The sequence below is a fragment of the Panthera leo genome, chromosome C1 (genome assembly GCF_018350215.1).
Source record: "Panthera leo isolate Ple1 chromosome C1, P.leo_Ple1_pat1.1, whole genome shotgun sequence".
Taxonomy (NCBI): Eukaryota; Metazoa; Chordata; class Mammalia; order Carnivora; family Felidae; genus Panthera; species Panthera leo.
In genome coordinates this window covers 96,927,749-96,953,197 of record NC_056686.1, presented here as the reverse complement: position 1 = coordinate 96,953,197, position 25,449 = coordinate 96,927,749, and the positions used below count along the sequence as shown (strand labels likewise).

General features: G+C 49.2%; 1 protein-coding gene across 4 annotated transcripts in view; it reads left to right on the top strand.

Moving 5' to 3' along the window:
• Positions 1-5,595, top strand: part of SYT6 (synaptotagmin 6) — a 59,284-nt gene extending 53,689 nt beyond the window's left edge. For 2 of the 4 annotated variants that reach the window (XM_042953514.1, XM_042953517.1), the window contains one exon: positions 4,846-5,595. In XM_042953514.1, coding sequence (XP_042809448.1) covers positions 4,846-4,917 — 72 coding nt within the window. In that variant the 3' untranslated portion in view covers positions 4,918-5,595. Of the gene's footprint in view, positions 1-3,177; positions 3,196-4,845 lie in introns of those variants that run through there. The other 2 variants (XM_042953516.1, XM_042953515.1) reach the window with 1 other exon arrangement.
• The last annotated feature ends 19,854 nt before the right edge of the window (positions 5,596-25,449 follow it).

The window sequence follows — 25,449 nt, the reverse complement described above, 5'->3', positions numbered from 1 at the left end:
CAGGGGAGGGGCCGAGAGAGAGGGAGACACAGAATCGGAAGCAGGCTCCAGGCTCTGAGCTGTCAGCACAGAGCCCGACGTGGGGCTCGAACTCATGAACTTCGGGATCATGACCTGAGCCGAAGTCGGATGCTCAACCGACTGAGCCACCCCGGAGCTCCACCCAGATGACTTTCCTAATAACATTTTTCTCTCTAGCTTACTTTATTGTAAGAATACAGTATAGAATTCCTATAACATACAAAATATGTGTTAATTGACTGTTTATGTTATCGGTAAGGCTTCCAGTCAACAGAACGTGAGTAGTTAAGATTTGGGGGAGGAAAAAGCGATACTCAGATTCTTGACTGTGTGGAGGGTCAGTGCCCCTAATCCTGATGTTGTTCAAGGGTCAGCTGTAATCCTTTCTTTAGGCTCTGTGACACAGGAAAGGTGTGGGAGCCAAACCCAGAGGACCTCCCAACTCCCTTTTCTTTTTGGGGTGGACAGGTCTGTTTCCACCTATTTCCACCCCAGAGCAGTGTGAAGTGTCTTTTTTTTTTTTTTAATTTTTTTAAATGTTTTATTTATTTTGAGAGACAGAGAGAGAGACAGTGCAGTGGGGGAAGGGCAGAGAGAGAGGGAGACACAGAATCCGAAGCAGGCTCCAGGCTCCAAGCTGACAGCACAGAGCCTGACTCAGGGCTCGAACTCACAAACCGTGCGATCGTGACCTAAGCCAAAGTGGATGCTTAACCGACTGAGCCACCCAGGCGCCCCTGCAGTGTGAGGTGTCTTAAGAGAGACTGGGAGCTGAGGGTATTTGGACATGTGGAATCATGTGGGGGATAGAAGGTTCTAGGAGCCAAGCTAATTGATTTACCTACTCAGGTAGGCATGTCTTCAAGGCCAGTGTGGAGAAGTAAGTCATAGACACAAAGTTCTTGGTCATCTGAGGCCTCATGTTTCTGTCTTGTGGTTTCCTTGATTCTACCACAGCTTCTGTGAAGCTTAAATGACTGAGGCCAGTCCCATCCCTCACCTCCCCGGCTCCCTTCCCCCAGGAGATCTTCTGCCTCCTCTTATCCAGAAGGCTCTGTCTGCAGGGTGTGGGTGCGGTACCCACGACCAGCCTCTGCCTACTCAGGAGGCAGCTCCTAGACAGAACAGTAGGTGCCCAGAGACCACACCTGGTACCTCACTTGAATGCAGGGTTGAATCAACCAAGGGAGGGTGCCTTGCCCCCTCCCCCATTTTTAAATCCATTGGAGATACGTTAAGAGTAGAATAAATACACTGAAGTGTTCAGGATGGATTAGGGGGAGGGACACGTAAGCTGAGAGGTCCCTGATAGGCTGCAGGGCTTCAGGCAACTCACTGCCTCTTCTGGTTTCCCGTTTCCTGGTTGGTAAATGAGGCGGTAGGCTCCTGTCATCTCTGCTCTTCTGGAAACTCGGACCCTTAAATGATGACTAGTGGAGCCAGTGAGCCCTCACGTCGCACCACCTCAGAAAGATAACCGGCATTATAACTGGGCTGGTCTGTCCACGCAAACCGGAAGCAACCGGCCAGAGGCGGCTGGAGTTGGGGGTGGGTGCAGAGTGGCATGGGGGTGCCGGGACTCGGTTCCAGAATCACTCCATGATGAATACAACCTAATTAAGCCAAATAATTGATTCCAAGTCCCGTTTCTTTGAAAACCCTGACTCACTAGTCCAGACTACAAAAGAAAGAAAGATAAAGTGGAATCAAGACCTTGAAAATGAATATTTGATGAGACAGTGAAGGGAAGGAAAGTAACAGTATATGGGAAACGAAAAGAGAATACATTGATTCCTATCCTTTGGGCTTACTTTTTTCTTGACCTCACACACCAAGCTCCCGAGACTGCCCCTCCCCCACTCATTATCCTACCATTTTCCGCTCAGCTGATCAGTTCTCTGTATGAAGAAGCTGAAAATGACATTGATCTTGGCAACTTAGGATTTCACCTACACTTTTAGCACCCACAGTTTGAGAATCTTTAACAAAAATGCATCTAAAAGCCTACCGGGTAGATATGAAGTAAACCCTCTTTGGGCTCACGTGATGCATCGTACTTGAACGTTTATCCCCCTCAGTCATCCTTAGAGCTCCCAGCTCGCCTCCTCGGTTCTGTGCTAGACACTGAGCAAGAACCTTGCCCCTGGAACCTGTTTCTCCCATTTGTATAGTACATAAAGAAATCTTATTCTCCAGCTCCAGGGCAGATAAATGGCATCGTCTCTGTAAAGCGCTATTTATATTGTACCTTTCTTAGAAGAGTTTCAAGCGCTGTGATCGTTCCTTATTTATTAATGAGAATAAGAGGGCACCATACTTGCTCGCTTGTTTGGGGTTTTAAAATAAGGTTGAGGGGAACAAACTAACTGAAAAGGTATTTTTCCCTGCTGGGATGTTTTCCTGAGTAGAAATTGATTAAGCCACAGCGAGCATCCTTCTCTGGCGGGGGCTGTGGCCCTCTTCTCTCTGAGCACTCCTGCCCGGTGCTGCGTATCATTGATTTCACCACACACAGAGCCCGGGTTGACCAGCAGCCTTCTCCAAGGTGTTTTTATCATGGAGCACCAAGTTTAGATCAGCTTCCGGAGATTTTTAGATCTGCTGGAACGTGACCCATTTCAGAACAATAAGAGGGCTTACTGGAACACAGCCGCCCTGTGTGCCAGGGTCAGTTCTTTGCTATTTCAGAGCCGCCATGATAAGCCTGCTAGAACCATTCACTTTCCCATTGTCCACGGACCCCATCTCCCTCCTCTGTTTATCTTCATAGAAAAAATCAGGGGCTGGCAGGGGAGTGAGCGTGCCTTCTTCATTTGTCCCGGATTAACAGTTACGCTCCGTGTGACTTCTCTTTGGGGTATTACATAGAGAAAAAAAGGTACTCCTTGTAGCCATTTCGTTTTTCTCCTCTGAACTGGCCTACCAATCAGATTGTTTAGGTGGCGTGCTTCCCCAGGGGAGAAGCCGGCAATTACAATGTACCTTGCACCGACATCAAAGGTCCTGGCAGAAAAGAGTACAATTCCTAAAGTAAAGGTGTGTCGAATGCAAGCATTAGTAATCATCTCGTGTCACCTTCTGGTTAGGAAACACTTGAGTCAGAGGTCACAGCGGGCTCAACAACCAGGCATTCATGTATTTAAAATATTTCACCAGGGAAACCCTCGGTTGTGATTTCATTCACGTGGATGCTGCAAGCAGAGAGACTACCACCTGGAGTTAGGAGTAAGTACCCGGTGTGGACCCAAAGAGGTTAGGTTTCTTCTCACAAGTCGCATCTCCTTCCCCTGGCGTGGCCAGATGCTGAGGCGGTGGCGGAACGGAGCAGAAAGAACGCCGAGCTGGGAATGAGGAGACCTGGTTTCACATCCTGGCTCTGCCCTTGACTAGCTGTGTCTTGACTTCTCTGTGTCTTGATTCTGTTATCCGCAAGGACGAGATTCCGGGCTGGATGACCCCCTGGGCCCGCCTCCAGGTCCGGCATGCTAAGCTCACTCAGATCTAGGACACGTGGCAGTGGTCATCAGTACCGGATTGTCCGGTGTTTGGCTAGTCGTGAAGATCTGCTGGTTAGCCAGCACAGGGAGCACTAAGTGACCAAGTCCAGGGAAGGTGGCAGGGGCTTTCTGTAGAATTGGGAGCATGGAGGTTCTCCACTGGTCTGGGTCTCTCCTCAGCACGGTGGGTTTCCAGTAGGAAATGCTGGCTGGCAAATGGTCTGCTCCTCAGGCGGCTCAGCTCTATCTAGAAATGGCTGCGCTGTGGGGAGAACTGCATCCTTCCCCAGCCCGCCCCCGCTTCATGCATAAATGCACAGCATAGCTTCTACTCAGCCCATCATTCCACGGTGGAGACCCCCAAAGTTCGGGGCAAGTGGAAGGGCTGTACTTCAGTGCCGAAGGGCCATCTCGACCCCCTCCCTCCCTGACTCTCTGGAGCACTGTCCCAAGGGCACCTGGGAGAGGGCTGGGTCTTCCCAGCTCACAAGAAAGATGGAATGAGCAGTGGACACTGCCTCACTTTGAAGTTACACAGCCGCAAGACAGGTCAACAATATGCCCGGGGTCAGATCTTTGCCCAGAATGCACTGCTCCAGCATGACTGGCTTTTCAATTGAAGGAAGGGTCGAATGGCTCAGGCACGGGTCCATTCATCCTCAGCCCTCTCCTTCACTCCATTACGCCTCATTACATCACCGACTTTGACAGCAGGGGCAGGGTGGGGCTGAGAGGGGGCAACCTGTGAGATGGGAGAAGGAAGGGGATGCCCCGGAAAGGGGAACTGGCTGCCCCCCTCACACTGCCACCTCCTCACAAGGTGGGTGCGAATGCCCATAGGAAGCATTAAGCCTAAGAAAGAGAGCACAGAGCTAAAGCAATATCAGGTTTGTAGCTGTGCTAACAGCCCCCAGACAAATTGCTAATAATTCATGATTGTGGGTTCTTGGCAATAAGGGCATACTCTGTAGACTGCCTCTTTTGCTGCTAACATAATCTGATTTTCAGTGTGAGAAATGGCTGAAGCACTCAGAAATGGCCCAGTCATAGCACCTCATTAACACACACGCACACACACACACGCACACACTGCACAGTGGAGAAAGCTTTAATTATCTCTGCAGTAGGTCTTTTCTAAAAATCAGGTATTCCAAACTAGAAGCCCTACAGCTCTTTTCCTTCTGTTTTTGCATGGCTGACAGCAAAATTCCAGAAAGCTTATGAAAAGCCGGGAAAGGTGAATTCAGTGCATGGGCCAGAGAAGTTTTGAAAGTTGAAATGCAAACCCCCCTGGCGATCAATAACCAGCCTTCTCCCCTCTCCGCAGTGGCAGGGCCGGGCTGCCAGCTTTGACAGTGAGAGCTCGTGCCCGTCCCCGAAACCACCTCCCACACCATGAGCTGCGCGGCCGGGCGACACCGAGGGGACTCCGCGACGTTCTTTTTTGCACTTGTTCAACTGTCCAAACACAGTGTTATGCAGGAGCAGCGGCAGCGGTAGCACGAGTCTTAACCGCTCCTGTGTAGGTCAAGGCCAAGACATTTGTCGAGCGGCCGGACCTGTCTTGGTCGTTTTTGTCTCCCAAGGTGATGTTTTCTGTGGTTTTCACTTTTTATGGATCTGCTGCCAAGAAAAGAAGGGGGAAATAGTAGGAAAGAAAGAAGAGTGGAGAGCCCAGAGGTTGGTTCATATAAAATACAATGTAAAATAGTCGCCTTTTCGGGGGAGGTGGTTTGAGTTCCTGAAGTTTTGTGTCTCCACCAAGCTCCACAACCCTGGAGACGAAGGAAGCGGACTGGAAGAATGGCTGCTTCTGCAGCGGCCCGCCGAAGGGTGCAGATCGGGCCACGAGCCTTTACGCGGCGAGCTGTGACCCTTGGAAGCTCTTCGCTGATGTGGCACAGACCGAGATGAAGACTCCTGGTCCTGCGCTGAAATCACTGGGGCTCCGAGGTGTCTGTGCACCTTCCGCTGGTTGTGAGGGCTCCTTCCCCCACTTCCTTGTTGACTTTCCTCATGCATTGAATGAATGTCTTGATTCCTCATGGGAACTTAGCCACTTTCTTTAGGAAGGATTCTGCCGACACTAAACATGCCCTATGTTTTCTGGCACACCACAGTTAATGACCACAGTTGTTTGAAAACAGATCTTTGTTCTCAGAAATAACCTTCATGGTAAAGAAAAGAAGGCACCCAGGTTCCAGAATGACTTCTGTGTTATGCATAGCTTTAAAATGCCATGAAGTATCAAGCAACTGTTTCAAATGCCTCAGTAGAGCAGAGAAGAACCTGGATAAAATGTTCTCTGGAAAATGGGGAGTTTTAATCCAAGTCAGAGCTGGAATCCATTTTTCTCTGAAGAGAATCTTCTTGATTGAAACAAAGTCAACTTAAGAGTATATCAGCGCCCTCCACCCCCTCTTGACTCTGGGACAATGTTCATCTTCAACTTTAGTTCTATAAATTACTAAGTACTTCAGTGTTTGTTTCAGTGGTAGTGAAGGTTTCGGTTTTTTTCTCCTTTAGACCTCTACCTTAGGCCAAGTTCAGTTTAGGAAAAAAAAAATGTTTCAAGTGTTCTGCATTGTCATAGTACGTTTTTGTTGAGTTACTAGTGGCCTTCCCACCAACCCCCTATAACTCAAGTTGGTTTGCTTAATCTCAGTCTGTATAGCCCTGGTAAATTCCTGGAGGTGAGTTGCCACTGTATCTTGTGAATACACAACGCCAACTTCCAGAGTCGTGTGTGTGTGACTTTCAAGAGGCAAGTCTGCTGAAGAGCCCCTTCTTCTGCCATGGGAAGGTCAAGAATGGAAAAGCTACTCACACACCTTGTGTCTTATTCTTTGTATATGTCACGTGCTTTAGGAGCAGAAACTCAATAAAGTAACCCTCACTTTAAGCCAAGTTTTCAGGTTTCTCTGCTGATATGACTTTGGGCAGTGTCTTCTACCCAGAGTTCAGACTAGACATGAGGATGACCAGGATATTGTGGCCAGAGAAGTTTTCAGCTCATAAAAGTAAAGGCAGATAAACCCAAACTCTACTCTGTACTGAGCCTTAGGCTAGGAGCTAATGTGAGTCATTGTATAAAGATAAGATTTCTCCCCAAATGTCTTGTGATTGATAGGCCGTCCTGGTCGGGCAGTACTGTGGCTGGATGTTCTTTCCAGAGGGAGAAAAAACCTCATGTCATGACAAAAAAGGACAAAAAACCTCTTGTCATGACAAGACTTCCAACAGGCCATGAACTTTCTTCTGCCTCTTGACTCTAGACTGATTCCATCAAGAGGGCCATCTCAATCACTGGGCAGATGCTGTGGGTCCTGCAACTAGGAAGGAGACAGCTGAGTTTCCTGGGTCACAGCCCAGAAATTAGTGTGAGAGGATCCTTCCAGAAGTGAGCTCAAAACACATGTCCAGCTGCCTTCATAACCCTTAGACACATGAGAATGACCACTGGACCCTTTCAGAGGAGGAAGTGTGATCGGAGTGAAGGGTGGGATATTGACTGCTCTCAGACATTCCTTTTATGTCCAAGCAGCTGACCCACACAAGTGAACCTCCCCGTGGTTTTGGGAGATGGTTTCCTGAGCAGATTGTGGTCTGCCCCCCACCACCGACCCAGTTGCCACTTCCACTATCGCAGCCTTGGTAAGTTTCTACAGCCTGGGAAGCCCAGGCTAGGGAGGCTCTCAGCAGCAGGAGCCTCACCCCCCAAGCGTCTTCTGGGGAGATTAGTCCTCAACCCACAGCATGAATGAACCTGAATGTCTGCCAATGTCATTATCTAGCCCAATACCTCTTCCTCGCGGATGAGAATAAAATGAATTACAAGTTTCAGAACAAAATGAAATACAAAGTTGATTCATTTGTTAGCTTCTCTGCCAGGAGAAACCTCTTTCCTGTCTTGGCATTTTGAGCTTTGCTCAAGTCATGATAATCAGGGCCTTTTGCATATAGAAGTGTTTTGTTTTTGTTTTTGTTTTTGTTTTTTTAAAAAAATTTTTTTTTTTTTAACGTTTATTTATTTTTGAGACAGAGAGAGAGACAGAGCATGAACGGGGGAGGGGCAGTGAGAGAGGGAGACACAGAATCGGAAACAGGCTCCAGGCTCTGAGCCGTCAGCCCAGAGCCTGACGCGGGGCTCGAACTCACGGACCGCGAGATCGTGACCTGAGCCGAAGTCGGACGCTTAACCGACTGAGCCACCCAGGCGCCCCTTGTTTTTGTTTTAAAGCAAAGTTCCCTTCTTTGTTTAGCAGTGTTCCTGGGCTAAAAGATGCCTCTCCCCCTTCCTTCACATATTCAGGATGTTAACTAATTGCATCGTCATTTAAAAAATTATGTTGTTCATTACTGCTTCGTGTCTCCCCACCCCTGTCACAGCCTGGAGTTTTTATTCAATTAAATATCCGTCTCTCCCCCATTTCTCTTGTCATTGTATGTTCCTGAGGTTTAGCCGTCTGCATGCACACAGGACACTGCAGAGCTTTTTTACCTTTAAGCTTTGTTTCACAGAGATAACCACTTCCCTTCCATCCGAGGTACAGCGGTAGGGCTTGTTTGGTTTTTGTTCCGCCCAAGGAATCCCTGCATACCCCAAGAGCCTGGAATACACCTGCGTTTTGTCAGGCTGATGGCTCCCAGAGCATTTGCTGCACGGGGCTGTGCTGTCTCCTGAGCTGTTCAACTCCACAAGCGAACGGTCCCTCCAGATGCCCAGGGAAGCGGGTTGCACGCTCGAACCTGGAAAGTGCCATGCTTTTGCCCACCCAGAGAGGAATCCTGCTAACTCTCACAAAACACCACTTGGCTGAATGAGGAGAAAAATCCTACTGCAGGCTGGAAATTTTAAAAAGAACATTCTGAATTAATAGAATATCCTCTCCACTCACCCCCAGCTTTTAATTAATTTAGGAAGCAGCCCACAGAGAGGAGAGTGGAAGGTACTGCCCTTTCCTGCGCACCCGCATCTGAATTACTGGCGCTCCGCAGTGAGATGCCACCAAGGGAGCCGAACTGCTGAGAGAAGCACTCTGCTTCCTAAACGCACAGCCTCCCCTGGCTTCTGCCTCCCGTCAGGTCACCTGTCAGCCGCGGGGTTCGGTGATGTGTAGCTTGGCTCGTATCTAGAGCAGATCAAGCGATGGGGTGAATGTGTCTGGCTGGCTGGGCTGGGTTATGCAGCCATAGCATCCTTCAGACCTCAGTGGCTGGAAACAACAAAGGCTTACTTCTCATTCGTGTTCCATGCCCGTCACAGGTCAGCAAGGGTTTGGGGGGCATGTTCTGCCCATCAGAGGTATTCAGGGGAACTTGGGACACCAGAGCAGCCAACATCTCAAACATTGCCTGAGGGAAAAGAGCTCTCTGAAGGCTCTCCTATTGGCCTCAACACTCTGGCCCAGAGGTGACACATGTCCCTTTCCTTCACGGTTCATTGCCCAGAACTATTCATGTGGCCACCCAAATTGTAGGTGTTCAAGTGCCGAGGGGATGAAGAACTGGAAATAATCGGTTTGCACTCAGGATGACCACAGTGAGGTTAGCAGACCCGTGGGGGGTGACCGCTACTGAATATCTGATTCAGAGAAACTCATAAAGAGAAGATATAGTCTATTCGTTGTCAAATGACATCAAGGACTATATTGAGCCACATAACTGTGCTAGCCTCAGACTTGAATCTTGCCCACAAACAGCTCCAGTCTAGTAAACTGGCAATGTAAGTAACTATAGTCCAAGGTGTGTGCAGAACAGGAGGTGTGGACTCTGTTTTGTTTTTGTTTTTGTTTTTTATGTCCATTCACTTTTGAGTCAGAGAGAGAGACAGAGAGAGACAGCAGGGGAGGGGCAGAGAGAGAGGGAGACACAGACTCCGAGGCAGCTCCAGGCTCTGAGCTGTCAGCACAGAGCCCGATGCGGGGCTTGAACCCACGGACTGTGAGATCATGCCCCGAGCCGAAGTCAGACGCTTAACTGACTGAGCCACCCAGGCGCCCCGAGAGGCGTGGATTTCTGTGGCCACAGAAGAATATCATAGCTCGGCAGAATGACGGCTTCGAGAAGGAAGGCGCATCTGATCTAGAGCTTTAAAGGATGGGTAGGATTTGGGGATGTGGAGGTTGTGAGGGGGGAGCACATTCCAGGTGGAGGGGTCCATACTGGTGAAGGCCCGGAGCTGAGGAATCCCCAGGGCCACCAAGCACCCTGAATCTGGGGGAGACAAGGAACCCCTGAGCACAGCCACCACCTTGCTGGTGCTGGTCAGCCCCAGCCAGACGCTGGATGCCTGCCCAGGGAGCCTTCCCTTCCCCTACTCTGAGCCCTGCACCACCAGGCTCTAGACCTGGCCCCTGCCTCGTTCCTTCCTGCCAGCTGCCTCCACAAAGTGGGCTCGCTGCCCTCCTTCCTCCACTGCCGGCTTGGCCTCCGCTCTCAGACAGGCTGATCACCCAGAACTGCAAGATTTGCCTGATTTCAAGAATCTGTCTAGCTGCCACACCTCATCCCCTCACCCAGCCTCATCACCTCAGGCTGTTTTGCAGCTACAGGCCACTCCGGACTTCAGGATTTGTCCCGTGTCCCACCCCTCTTTGCAGTGAGCCCCATCCAGATGTCTGATGCCCTGGTGCAGGGCACGGGACTGGCCTCCCCCAACTTTCCTCTGGCTGGTTCACAGCAGCGCCACCGGCAAGGCTGTGGCAAGCCCACAAGCAGAGCCTGGAGGCAAAGGGGCTTCCAGGCAGTCGCAGCCATCCATCCAAGAGGGAGCGAAGGGCCAAGCTAAGCCAAGGCCACACACAGGGAGACGGGGGCACCTGTATGGGACATGGGGAACAGGATGGACAGCATGGCAGGGCGGACAGCTGAGCAGATCTGGAAGGCAGGGAGACGAAAAGGGCATTCAAGAGTGTTGAAGGCTTTCACACTTGAGGCACCAGAAAAATGATGGAGGCTTCCATAGAAACCGGAAACTCTGCAGAACAAGGGAAAACGATAAGTCTGGTTTGGCCACCTGAATTTGAGATGCAGGAGGGATGTGCAGCCGACAGCAGTAGTTGGAGATGCGGCTTGGCAGAGAGGTCGGGCGTGAGATGTTAATTTATAGAAAGCTTACACACCCAAATGAGATGTGGACAGGAGGCTGACACGGCCACGTGGGTACAAGCAGACAAGGAGAGTCTCAGAGAGGGCTTCTTCGGGAACCATCAAGATTTAGAGGTCAAGGAAAAAGAAAGCGATGTGAATAATAATGGAGGTGTGCCCAAGCAAAGCTGATCGATGAGGCTGCGGGTGAACAAAAACAGATCAATCAAGGCCTCATAAAACGATTCTTCACAAGTTAATCCAAAGCGTTTGAACCTAACTTGATTCGCAAGTCTATTTTCACCCACATTCGCAGGGACCCGCCTCTTTTTTCCCCCTTGCCTGTGCTTGCCTTTTGTGTGTGTGCGTGCATGGTAAAATACATCTACCTTCAGTTTACCTTTTTAGCCCTTTTTAAGCGTACGATTCAGCGGCTTTAATTATGTTCATGCTGTTGTGCAAGCATCACCACCAGCCATCCACAGAACTTTGTCCATCCTGCAAAGCTGAAGCTCTGTGCCCATTAAACAGAGCTCCCCATCCCAACCTCCCCCAGCCCCTGGCCATGCCCATTCTACTTCGTGTCTCCATGAACTTCACCACTCTAGGTAGCTCATATAAGTGGAATCGTGTCATATTTGTCCTTTGGTGCCTGGCTTATTTCACTTAGCAGAGTATCCTCAAGGTTCATCCATGTTGTAATATGTGTCAAGAGTTTCCTTCCTTTTTAAAGCTGAATAATATTCTATTGTATGGATATACCCCATTTGGTTTTTCCATTGATCTGTCAGTGAACATTCGGGTTGCTTCCACCTTTTGGCTTTTGTGAATAATGCTGCCGTGAACATGGGTGTACAAACATCTCTTCCTGTCTCTGCTTCCAATTCTCTGGGGTATATATCTGGAGTGGAATTGTTGGACCATGTAGTAATTCTGTTTTTAATATGTTGGGGAACTGCCTTACCCTTTTTCATAGTGGCTGCACCATGTTACATTCCCATAGGCAGTGCACAAACGTTCCAATTTCTCTCCATTCTCACCAACACTTGTTATATTTTTTTTATGTATTTTTGATGGTAGGCATCCTAATGGGTGTGAAGTTGTATCTAATTGTGATTCCGATTTGTATTTTCATAATGATTAGCGATGTTAAGTATCTTTTCATGTGTTTTTTTGCCATTTGTATATATTCTTTGCACAATGTCTATTCAAGTCCTTTGCTTGTTTTTTTATTTTATTTTATTAAGCTTTAAATTTTAATTCCAGTATAATTAACATACAGTGCTATATTCATTCCAGGCGCACAATATAGTGATTCAATGCGCATTTCTGAATTTGTTTTGTTGTTGTTCTTTGGATTCTTCTATATTCAAGGTATTGATCTCTTGTCAGATCTATGATTTACCAATACAGTATTGTCTCCCATTCTGTGGGTTGCTGTTGATGATGTCCTATGATGCACAAAAGTTTTAAAATTTGAAGTTGTCCAATTTGTCTATTTTTTTCTTTTGTTGCCTGTACTTTTGGTGTCATATCCAAGAAATCATTGCCAGATCCAATCCCATGATGCTTTCCCCCTATATTTTCTTCTAAGAGTTTTGTAGGGTTTAGCTCTTATACTTGGGTCTTCAATCCATTTTGAGTTAATTTTTGTAGAGGTTGTAAGATTAGAGTCCAACTTCATTCTTTTGCACATGGATATCCAGTTTTTTCACATCATTTGTTGCAAAGACTGTCTTTTCGACATTGAATGACCTTGGCACCCTTGTTGAAAATCATTTGACCATATATGTGAGGGTTTATTTCTGGACTCTCTATTCTGTTTCATTGGTCTATATATGTGCCTTTATGCTAATACCACATTAATTTGATTACTTAGAGCTTTGTGGGAAGTCTTAAAGTAGGAAGTGTGAATCTTCCAACTTTGTTCTTTTCCAAAATTGTTTTGGCTACTCAAGGTCCCTTGAGATTCCATATGAATTTTAGCATGAATCTATTTCTACAAAAAAATGGGATTTAAAAAAAAAGCTTGTTTTGTGTGTGTGTGAGAGAGAGAGTGCATGAGCAGGGGAGGGATAGAGAGAGAGGGAGAAAGAGACTCCCAAGCAGGCTCCATGCTGACAGTGCAGAGCTCGAACCCACGAGCCGAGAGATCATGACCTGAGTCCAAGTCAAAAGTCAGACACTTAACTGACTGAGCCACCCAGATGCCCCCCAAAATGGAATTTTGATAGGGCTCTCACTGACTCAATACATACCTTTAGGTAGTATTCACAGGGATCCAACTTTTGAGGGCACTGTAAAGTGTCCTATAGGAATCACCTGTAAGGTGCCATTTGCTGACATTCTGTCCACAAACCTATTCTTACCTCCGGGGTTTTGCTGATAAACAAATGTTTTGTTACTTGGTGCAGGACCAAGCATGGTGATGGAGGCTTAACTGGCTAACCAGACCTTTTACCCAATTCTTGCCAATTTCCTGTGGAATTCATCTCCCACAACTGCAGATGTCTTGGACCAACTCCCAACCTGCTAACCAAACTCAACCCCACAGCCCGACTTCTCTCTCTTGCCCTACTCAGCCCCAGAACGCTCAAGAAATTCAGCTGCACTCACTCATATGAATGCAGGTTAATCTCTTTTCCTGCATGCACGTAGGTATTCACTCAATTAACATGTTGAGCACCTAGTATACATCAGATAACATGCTAGGGCTGAGGGCACACACATTAGTAATAACAACTAACAAACACTAAGCACTTCTCATATGCCGGGCACTGTCCTAAGCACCTTCCATCCATTGTCTCATTTAATTTTCTCTTTAACCCTATGAGGTCAAGAAACTTGGCCAAGGTCATACAACCGAACCCAGATAACTAAACCCCATGGTTCACATGCTTAAGCATGATGCTGAACTGCCCTCTAATAAAACACAGCTCTTCAAGGGGCTCACAATTCAGGGGAGACACACACATAAATAGAAAATTACTCTTAAATGTGGTAAGCCTGGAGAAGATTTGCCTAACCCATCTGTCTATTCATATGCCCTTCATGATGCAATCCTCAGTGTAACCTCTGAGACCTCAACTTCATTCCTTCCTGGAGAGAGCCCTTCAGTGGCCTCTTTGTGAACCAGCACTCGTGCACATGCATTGATCCCTCACATTAGTTCCTCCTCCGGGAATAGCTAAAGAATTGTGGAGTCCGCTCATCACACCCAACCCCAGTCAGTCACCTCATAAACGTGTCCTGTGTCGGACAATGCCAGGAAGAGTGAAAGCTTGCTGTAACTTAGCAGCTCCACTGGGAAGCTCAGAAACGGCAAAAGGGCTCATCGCTCAATGATACGCAGCTCCAAACAAAGCCTGTGCCATCAGACTTGATGAAAAGGGAAATCGACGGTGAGCTGCCACGGGAGAGAACAGATAGAAGAACTCAGAGGGTTCAGAGGAACTCTACAAACAGGAACGCATCCGGGCTAGCTCAGCTCTCTTCCCTTCTTACGTCTTTTCCCGTTCAGTACCAGAGGGGTGAGCCTCCTGCAGAGGCCCCAGCTGAGGACAGCTCACTGGCAGTAAATTAGCACCGGGGGGGGGGGGGGGGGGGGCAGACTGGGGAGATGTGTGACTCCTTTACCCGAGGGGACTCTCTTTCCTGCACAGACTGGGGGAGTTTGGTGACACATCAAGGACTATCCCGAGAGACGCAGAGCACCGATGTGGGCAGGTGCCTCAGGCATCCTGAGACATGTAGCATTTCTTCTTTCCTCTGTCGCTTTACCTTGCGGTCTGTGTCTGAGCCAGGTGTGTGGGGACCCTTCGGGCTGTGACAATGAGGAATGGAAACCCATGGCTAGAAATTCTCAGTGTGTTTGGAAACGCGAGTCTCTGAGATGACAGAGGATTTGCTAATCACGGTGGGAAGGCCTCCTGCCCCTTGGGACCACAGTCCTTCATCTCCCTGGAGACATTACTGACAATGACACTGCACAGTTAAAATGGATTGTGAAATCAAAGAACCAGAGAGCTTCCCAACTGTCTTCCTTAAATGACTGCCAACTCTCTCTTCCAGATGGTCCAAACATGCCTGACCTCTTACGCAGAGAGGCTATTCCTGTGCCTCCTGGTCTTGAACCCGTGGCTTCCCTGATGCTTCCGGCTTGCTCTCTCCCTGGCCAGGAAACTAAGGGTAGAACTGTCTTCTCCGTTCTCTTCCATCCCAGTGGCTACCCGACATGCTGTGCTGCCTCCTACCAGATGCGCCACGTGAGGACGGAGTCATCTCTTCACCACCATCACATTTGGTAAACTCCAGGGCCAGAAGATCTGGGTTCAGCCCGGTCTAACCCGGGCAGGTCTTTCAACCTCTCTGAGCCTCTTTCCCCCATCCATAAGCCAGAGGTGGAGTTGCATCGATTGCGGTGGTCAGGCTCAGCTTCCGGTCTGCAGCCCGGGAGCAAACCGCAGCCGCCAGTGTCGCCCGGACCCCGTCCCCCCTCCTTGAAGGCCTGCTCACCTTTCACAGCTGAGTAACTTGAGAACAAAGGGAGTGACACTGCATTGCCTGCCGCTCCCAAGCCTGGAGAGGGTGGGAGGGAGCGGGGAGGGGGATGTACAGAATAAATCAAGTGGCTGGGTAATTAATTTAGAACAACGTAAGCACTGAGCGTTGAGGAGAAACAAAAGTGGTGACATTTAACGAATGTGTCCGTTGATATCTCACTCATTCCAGCTCTCTTTTGAAATGTCAGAGAACTCACGATCCCTTTTCCTTGCAGCTGGAAGGTCTGTGCAAACAACCAATTCTGGTTGCTGCCCGGTGGGTTAGCACAGGCACATAATTTCAGAAGCGGGAGGTCCCAGAGGCTGAAGGAACGGGAGACAATGCCCGTCACCCTCAGAGAGCCGGCCGCTGCAGCTGCCCCTTGGCCCCCAGCCCCGGGTTCCTTTCTCCTTGCCTTTTGCCCACGTTCTTGCCACTGACTATGAAAAGCACACCAGGTGTCCATGCCAAGAGAAGGACAATCCGTGTTTTCATGGAGATCCTCCATTTAGGTGTCTTCAAACTCCTCAGAGCTTACAAGTTTGCAAGAGAAAACCTTAGCTGAACTCCAGGGAGAGGGAAAGCCAAGAGCCAGTTCCTCCAGAGAACTCCAGGCTCAGGAATTTCCATTCTGAGCTGATTGGCCCTCGGTTCGGTCCTCTATAAATACCAGATCTACTGCTCAGAGACAAACCCGGGGAACAAACCAGCTGGATTTGTGCTTTGGGGAAGAATGTAAAGCCAAGCAGCACGGAGTAGTTTTCATCCCAGACTCCATCTCTAACCCCCAAAGTGAGTTTTCCCACCATCATCCACAGCTCAGCAGCCGGTGTCCACAACCTTATGGGCACCGAGGTGCAAGGAGACGGAGTGGTTAAAACCCGCATGGAAAACCAGCCGGTGGAAGTCTGAGTGACCGAGGCAGACTTGAAAGTTCCTGCAAGCCCCGCTTACCTCGCAGAGCTTGAGGAGCAGAGGAGGGCCACGGCGTTCTAAGCTGCCTGGGAGCAGGACAGGGTGAGCCAGCCCAGAACGGCGACAGCTCAGCTTTGGCCAACCCCAGTTGCACGGAGAACGCACAGGGACGTGTCAGAGGAGAGCCACCCTTCCACGGTCCGGTTCAAAGCCAGGTTGCGCAGGAGGTCGGTGCAGCCCCCGGGGCGAAGTCAAACACGGGAGCCCCACCACCTGAGGGTGCTCTCGCTTAGAGCAGAGCCAAACCACAGGGACACCGTCCCCCCTGGCCCTCCCACCAGTACACAAAGCCACAGCTCAGTACAGCAAGCAGGTGTTCACAGTCCATCTCGCAGAGCGTCTCCTGTGTGCTCGCCCTCCCTCCTGGAGGTTCTCTCCTGACTCCGGCATCTGTCACGGAGCCAGTTTTGCAACCACCCCAACTCTTAGGCATATACCCATAGAGAGGAAAGGCCCCCAGGCCCAGTCCTTGGCCTCCCCCCAGCTGTCTACACAATTTCATCCACCCCCAGCCCCATACGACTTCCAGCTGCTGCCTATCCGTCCCCAGCTGCCATTACTTTCCAGAGCACCAAACTGCCACCTGCCATACACAAGGCTCTTGGACGTCCTGCTGCAGCCCAGCTGGCTCTCTTTCTGTCTTTGGACTTCAGTAGCCTTCCCCCACGTGTTTAATCCCGGACTCCCTTCTCTCCCTGCGTGCGCCGCAATGCCACATTTCTTTCTTTCTCTGTGTTGTCTCACTGACCCCACTCTAGACCATCGCTTCCCTCGTAGATTACTGCCATAGTCTCCACTGCTTGGGATTCCCACTTCTCTCCCGCCTCTGTGCCCATCTTGCGATTGGAAACACGAAGACGTCAGGGGCTAAGCAGGTGGCAGAAATGTGTAAGGCTGTAAATCAAAGGTAGAGTGGCAGGTTGTGGGCACCAGAGGGGGCAAGCTGTATCTAAAGACATTCAAATTGAAATTAAAAAAAAAACAACAAAACCCACCAGGCATACTGATCAGGTTTGGCCCCTAGACAACTACTTCTCAGCCCCTAAAACGCCAGTCTTCACCTCCCTGGTAATTTCATTATCGTCACACCTTTAGAATACATTCCACCATTACTCAGAAACTGTTACTGACTCCCCTTTTGCCCATTGGGGGGGGAAGGAATGATTACTGCTTGCATAAAATGTTAAATATTATCAAGGACTTTGCTTTACATGAAACTGGTAATGGATTAATCTGGCGTTCAGGATGCCTCATGGGTCCCCACTGCCATTTCCAAAGGCAACCCCGCCTCTCCTCAGGCTTTACTTATGTAGATTCTTTCATCAGGATGCCCTCCTCTCCCCTGGGAAATATAAACATAAACATTCACTCTTTGAGGCCACCTCCTGGAAAAGCCTCCCCAGCCTGGGGCAGGGGAGACCCCCACCACAGTCCTGAAGCAGCTGCTGGCCCATACTATGTACCCCAGTATGCCCTGCCTTGTCCCCACACGTGCTCTTGTCCTCCACCCGTAGCGAGGATCGAAGGGCTTTCCTTGTTTGGCTCCCTCCCACCACCCTACACATTCAGATGCCCCATTGCAGTGGGCCTGTCAGAGAGGAAGCACCTGCCACCAGGGAGGGGACACGTGAGCCAAGACCACAGTCAGGTATCCAGATTCAGAACGGCAAGTGTGTGGTTGAGAAAATAATCTCTAGAAGCCCAAGCATAACGCTAATGGCAATGGTTTCCAGCAGCGGCTCTCAAACCTTACTGCGTACTTGAACCGCCTGGAGCCATTGCTCCAAATGTCAATTGCAGACCACAGAGATCCTGGTGTACTGCACCAAGGGTAGAGCCTAGGCATGGGTGCATCAACAAGCTGGCGGATGATTCCGATGCCAGTAAATTCCAGACCCAGGCTCTGAGGAACAGTTGGTCCCAGGATTTGAGATTTGGCCCTACCTGGAGTGGGACAGTCGTTCCTAATCATGAAGACCTTGATCCAGACCCGGCTCACAGGGTGACCATATTCTGAATTCCACACGGTGGGTAGTCACCGAGGGCTGTGTTCCTGGGCAGTCTCGGCGTGGGTGTATTCCCACCCTGGATATCTGTCCGGCAGCCCTATGGACCACACGCCGTCAGTCTGAACAGGAGGGGGTGTTAGCGGCAAAGGCACCCAAGGTGGGAGCTCTGCCCGGTGCCCTAACAGTCACCCCCCCCCCCACCCATGACACTGCAATTCAGTCCCTACTGCAGCAGGGCAAGCCATCTGCTTCCCTCCCTGCACCCTTGTTCTGCGTCACCACGGAGGAAAAGCCGAGGCAAACAGGTTGATCATGACTGTGAGCATCTGTTCTAAACTAGCTGACTGCAGACTGGGCACAGGCAGGGACAGGAGGCAGTGGCGGAGTGGGAGTGCTGCCCCGGCCTGGCACCTCTTCCAGAGCCCCCACCCCCACCCCTCTCCCTAACCCAGTCTTTTCCAATGGACAGATCCTAGAGAATTTTAGGGAAGTCTCTGCAATCAGGGACTGACTGGAGCAGAGGGTGAGAGGGGTGCTAGTCCCACCTATGCATGGGATTCCACCTATGCATTGGGTCTGAGGACGGGAGGTCAGCTGAGTCTGTTTTCCTGCCATGAGAAAATGTCTTGAGATGCCTCGCAAGCTCCCAAGTTCCTGTGGGAGAACTCCAGGTGGGTGACTTTGGGGACCTCAAACTCAGCACGGCCTACTCTCAACTGTCCTCCCTCTGGCTGCCAGCCCTCCTGGGCCCCCTCTCTTGGTGATGGCACCGCTCATATTCTTACCACCAGGCCCAGGGCCTCCGAATCGTTTTCTATTCCTCCCTCTCCTCAGCCCCAGTCACTCACTAATTCCTGTCCATCCCGCCCAGTCGGTCTCATACCCGTCCTGACTTTCAGCAACCACACCTCTGCCCCTTCACCTCTGGCCCCGGATGACTGCAGGCATTTACTAAGGAGGCTGTATAGCTCTGCTCCTTGACTTCTCTACCCACCTGGGTTCCCAAAGTGACATTTACAGATTATCCAGGGATCCTGGATAAAAGAACTTAAAAGAACTACTAGGGCGCCTGGATGGCTCAGTTGGTTAAGCGTCCGACTCATGATGTCGGCTCCGGTCATGATCTCCTTGTTTGTGAGATCGAGCCCTGCATCCAGCTCTGCACTGACAGCACAGAGACTGCTTGGGATTCTCTCTCTCCCTCTCTACTCCCTCACTACTCACATACTCCTTTTCTCTCTCAAATAAATATTTTAAAAAAATTTTTTTAACGTTTATTTATTTTTGAGACAGAGAAAGACAGAGCATGAACGGGGGAGGGTCAGAGAGAGGGAGACACAGAATCTGAAACAGCCTCCACGCTCTGAGCTGTCAGCACAGAGCCCAACGCGGGGCTCGAACTCACAGATTGTGAGATCATGACCTGAGCTGAAGTCGGCCGCTTAACCGACTGAGGTACCCAGGCGCCCCTCAAATAAATATTTTTAAAAATTTAAAAGAACTACTAGAAACTGTACATTTACCTCAATACAGCCTCACGGATATTAATAAATATGATTTGTCACACGGCTGAAATCCAACGAGATCTATGGGGGTAAATTAACAGGAGGGGTCCCCTGGTCATGAAAGGTGGGGACCCAGTCTATGTTCACACAGTCCTAGTTAGCCAGCTCTCTGGAGCCTTTGTCCACTGTCCCTTCTCTTTGGCCCCATTCCTTCAGATTCCTTTCTATGGCATTCTGGTTCAGTGCCACCTGACCCTACCCATTCACCTTCTCTCTTCACACAGGCAGCATTTCCAGACACCTGTGCTCACGCTGTTCCCTTGCTCTGGAGTATTCTTCTACCCCTCCTTTGCCCCTGGAAAACTTTCTTGTCTTTCACGTTCCTGCTCAAATGTCCTTCCCCCATCTTCCCTGAGTTCGGCCTGTCCCAGGTCAGCTCCTTCTTCTCTGTCCTGTAAGTACAGTGTTCATTTCTTCTTTTAGAAGACATTTCACTCTGATGTCCATTATAAGGAGGGTCTTCCCCAAAAGGGCAGAGGCCACTTGAGAGCTGATGCCCCTACTGTACTTTGCACAGTGTCGGGCACTTAGTAGGTGCTTGATAAATGATTTTTGGATACATTGGGAATATGAATGAATGAGTAGATGAACTCTCTCTCCTACAGGCTAAAATCAACATCATCACAATGTCCCAGAATCATCCTACACCATCCACAGAACCCAGGGTTGTTTCCGGGAGAAATGGGCTAAAGAGAATGCATATTTGGAAGGTTCTTGAAGTCCTTACACTGCACCTATGGTCTAGAGTGGCCACTTAGGACTGCAGTGACCATTATTTTCCAATAACACCAACATTCATCATAGCAGCTGTCATCCGTTAAGTGACTGTGATGTGTCAGTCTCCATGCTAGGTTCTTTTCATGCACGACCGGACTGGTTCTGACATCAGTCCTATGAGGTAGGTAGCATGAGTACTGTTTCATAATACACATAAGGAAACAAGCAAGAGAAGTCAAGTCGATCGCCCAAAGCCAAGGAGGAGAGCTGAGATTCCAGCCTAGGTGACTCCGACCCTAACTGCTCTGTCCTAACTCCGCAGGGCTCAGGCACCCCCTCCACCTGCTTCCCACGGGTTGTCCCTGAGCCATCAGTGCAACAACATTTTTATCTCTTGCCAGAGAGGCCGTGAGCTCCACAGGCAGACTGAGCCCAGGCCATGAGGGCCGGCCATGAGGGCCAGACCACTGCACTTCCTTACCTAAAGCGTAGGTTCCTCCAAGGTCCCCCAGACACTGCTGGGGAAACATCTTCCTTCCTATCCCAACAACCTGGGCCCATGCCACTGTGTCCCCAGAGAGCTGTCGCTGTGCCGTGCCGGCCTCCCTCTCTCTGCGAGGCGGTACCTGGGATCGGGTGCCTCTGATGATGGATGCCTTCAATATTTTGGCCAGTCCCACTAAGAAGGTTTGAAAATAAACTGGGCCAGCAGGAAAAGGTAATTAGGCAGCGCTTTCCTGATGAGGTGGGAGGATCAGCAGGTGTTAAGGTCAGGGATCTGAGTCCTGGTGTGCATTTAATTAACTATCGCTGTTCTGTTCACACATGGGATGGCAAAGCTTGAAAAAGTCCCAACCAACCTCTTCCCTTGTAACTCCAGGAGGGGGAGAGGAAGGAGGCCAAAGGTGCCCCCACCAAAAAAAAATAAAGAAAACAAAGCCAAACCACAAAACAGAGCAGCCAGAACCCAAAGCTTCTTGTACACCAGCCCTTGATTAGGAAAAGAATAACCAAAGGGAACAGAGAGAGCCCCCGGGAGACAGGGCTCTAGATATCCCAGTGGCACACAAAAGGGTTGGAGGAAAGGGCCGGAATGCTTAAAAAGCAGTTAACCGATATGCAAGGCATCCTATTTAAATTCTAACAAGGCCACTACTCAGAGATAACAAAGGCCGCTGTGTTTAATTAAGGGTATAAACGGTAGAAATATGAGACAGGAACTCTTACGAGCTGTTAATGAGGTGGATGGGAAACCTCTAAAAATAAGCCATGGCAAGTTGAAAGGGTAATTAGGGGTGCAAAAATAAACAGAGAGTGTCAATTTGAGAGAAATCCTCTGCAAAGGCTTCTCCCAACCCATCCTCAGTAGGCAGGGCGGTCCCAAGAGAGAGGCCCCAAGGGGTCAGGGCTGGCAGTAGGGCAAGTGCCCTCCTCACTTGGCCCGTTCTCCTTTCTGGCCTTGGAAGAATAAGCCCCCCACCTGGCCCCGCCACATTCCAACAAAACAGAGCCCAAGAGAGGCCTTATGTATGCCTTGTTGAACAAAGAGGCCTCAAAGAGACCTGAACAAATATTAGGGGATAAGAGACCTTAAGAACTAAGTGTTAAAAATCAGTCTGGTTCCTGCCTCTGAGCTGAGAGACAGGAATTATGCCTATGTGCATGGATGCATGGATACACACACACACTTGCTCAACACACACATACACACACGCACACACACGCACATGCACACACACACACACACACACACACACACACACATCAGTGGAGATTTCCAGTCAAGGCCAGCCCCAGCATGTAGGGAGTAGGTAATTGCTAACCCTGAAGGTAGGCATGAGATGTTCTTGTAGGCCTCCAGGCTCCTACCTCCGTATTGTCCTTCTCCCCTTCCCCATGATGGCTTTGAACACCACCACTTTCGGAAGTCATTCTGTGGTCAAGTAAGTTTGGGAAATTCTTCCAATGATATGCCCCTTGGGGAGATGCACATTAATACATTTAATGCTCTGAGAAGAATAAAGGAATTTTTGTGTTTATTTAACTTGGGATTTCCCAAACGATCTGACCATGTAACCCTTTTTCCACAAAATACTACTTACCAAATCTCTCCCCCACTACCCACCCCCAACCAGTAGAATTTGGGAGCATTAAATATGGCCCTGGGGGACTGGGAATTGACCTTGGGAGGGATAACTGGAGCACAGACCCCTCCCTGCTCCGATGAGGGGGCATCAGTGGTCTCCCGAAGAGGTGCTATAGAGCAGTAGGCTGGTCACTGGGGCCAGGGAGGAAGAACCCCACAAAGGGAAACAAGGGGGCTCTGGGCATAAATGTCCCTCATTTCATTTATTCTCTCACCAACTTCTCTGCAAATATCTGGCAATGCCGGTTCCTCGAGTTACCATGTGTTGCCCACCCAAGGAGAGAATGGACCAGCCAGAAGACAGGACCCATCGCTGCTGTTGCTAAGGCTGTGTGACCTGAGCAACAGGACTTCATCCTTTTTATCACCTGCCCTTATTTGTAAAATTAGGATAGTAATACCAGCTACCTCACAGAGTTGTTTAGAAGGGTAAGTAAAATAATACATACACGCATTTAGTGTCTTTTCAAGCATGAAATGTATTTACAACGAACAGAATGGCAACATTTTCTGCTTCCCTCTATACATTCCCTGGGGCGACTTCATCCACTCCCAAAGTCTTCATTCCATGGAAATGTAGATGGGTCTGGAAACCATATTCCTATCCAGATCTCTCTCCTGAACTCTAGCTTTCCACTACAGTTTGAGACTCGTTGTAAGAAGACAGAAATCCAATGAACTTCAAGGACAGAAAGTAAAACCTTGTCAGATCTGAGAGGATCTACACTTGAGATCTGGGCCAACCCATTAAGAATGGAAGCAGCAACTCTGTCTCCCTGGCTTTAGGGTCTGCTCTGTTCTCTTGCCCCCCACCACCTACCTCTGCCTACTTATCAGCCTCCAAGGGTTTAAGGCCCAAGCCCAGAGCCCACTGCAAGTGGCAATAGATGCCATGTCTCCTGGTTCAAGTGTTGGGAGAAAAAGTCTTCTTGGATGAGTCTGTCCATTTGATCCAGACAACGAGTCAGAGGATGGCTGCCCAGGGTTAGGTGTCCATTGCAGATCCAATAGAGAGCCAACTATTGGCTCTATGAGAGGGAGGGGCTCGTGTTGCATATAGAGCTGTCCCTTGTGGCCTCACTGGACAGGACAAATAATAAAAGCCTGTCAATTGTATTCTTCTGCTTGCCCTGCCTGGCACACATAACTTTCTCCCTATTCAGATATTTTCTTTTTTTTTTTTTTTTAAGGTTTATTCATTTTTCAGAGACAGAGAGAGACAGAGCGTGAGTGAGGAGGGGCAGAGAGAGAGGGAGACACAGAATCTGAAACAGGCTCCAGGCTCGAGCTGTCAGCACAGAGCCCGACGCGGGGCTCGAACTCACAAACCGCGAGATCTTGACCTGAGCTGAAGTCGGACGCTTAACCGACTGAGCCACCCAGGTGCCCCTATTCAGATATTTTCAAGGATGTTCTTATCTAACTTGATCACATCTACAACTATAAGTCAACTTTACAGTCATTTACAACTATAAATCATGCGTCTCCCTGACAGAATGGAAAGTCACATTCTGCTCCTCATTCAGAGTCAGTGAGTGTCCCGAGGCTGCTGTAGAGGTTGCTTGCTGGCCTCAGAATCCACAATATTCAGGTTCTGTCCATTCCTCTTCCAGTTCTGAGGGGTCCTGTCCAAACACGACCCCTCACTTTCTTATAATCTATGAATGAAATGGTAAATTTAACCTCTGCCATTCCCCCAATATCCTGCAACGGACAAAAACAGAATGACAGCGCAGGGTGTTGCAGGGGGGGGGGGGAGGTGGGGGAGAATCACTCAGAAAAGTAGAGGAAAGAAAAAAAATAGAGGCAAGAAGAGATCTCCGGGGCAAGTACCACACGGTGGCTCCTGGTCCAAGCGTATGTCAAATCCTGTAGAAACAGAGGACCCCTGGCTGACACGGTAAAGCCAATGTCCTTAGAAGACCGCCTATTCTAAACAGCCCAAATGAATCCTGAGGACCAGGCTCCCAAATCTCTTGCTGTTTAGAGCCCAGGATTAGCTTCTTCCATCTGACTGTCCTTTTCTTAATAGCTGATGCCTCATGGCACAGAAAGGCTGTAACTGCAAGTGGAATGTCTTTCCTCCTCTGTCTTCCTTATCCGTACTCCCACCCTCACTGTGAGACTTGCCTCTCAGTGGGAAGATTCTCCTTGTTTTGTGGGGAAGATGGAGTGAGAAATGCCTGGGAGGGACATTGAGGGGCGTCATGTTCCCCAGCAACTCCTCCTCCCAAAGAATTCTTTTCCAATGGCCTGGACATCCATCTTTGTCAATCAGAGCTTTAACTTTGGCACTAGAAATTCAATGAGACGGAAAATTAGGACCAGACCACAGTTTGGCAAGACCACGGTTTGGTTTCTGGACTTGGCTGTAAGCAATCAGAGAGCTCCAGCTACAGGCAAAATGGGCTTTCTGCACCAGAGTTACATAATCCCCCTGTTTTTCTTAGTTGCTCACAGACAGGCATTCTTGACAGAAACTGCCTCTTTGCTGCTGGCCATTATCTAAGGTTGTAAGCAATAAATAATCTGCTTCATTATCCTTACATTCAGGCATCAAGCCTCCCAAAGCTTCACCTTTGGTATGCATACGGCCTGAGTCTCAAGGGATAGCAGATGCCGACCTAATTAGTTGTTTTTCCACCAAAAATCACAGACTGCAAATTTCCTATCCTACAATGAAAACAATTTTTTATCGTATATCATCCCAATAATACCATAGCTAGTCTCCTGTGTTGAGGCTCTATCGGTTTGAACCCCACTCCTGGTACCAATTTCTATTCTAATTGTGACTTCTCTGGTTACACACTTAAAAGAACTAAAGTAAAAAGGTTAAATGCAAGCTTATTTAACATTTAAATATTTACTACCCTCTCAACAACTGACAT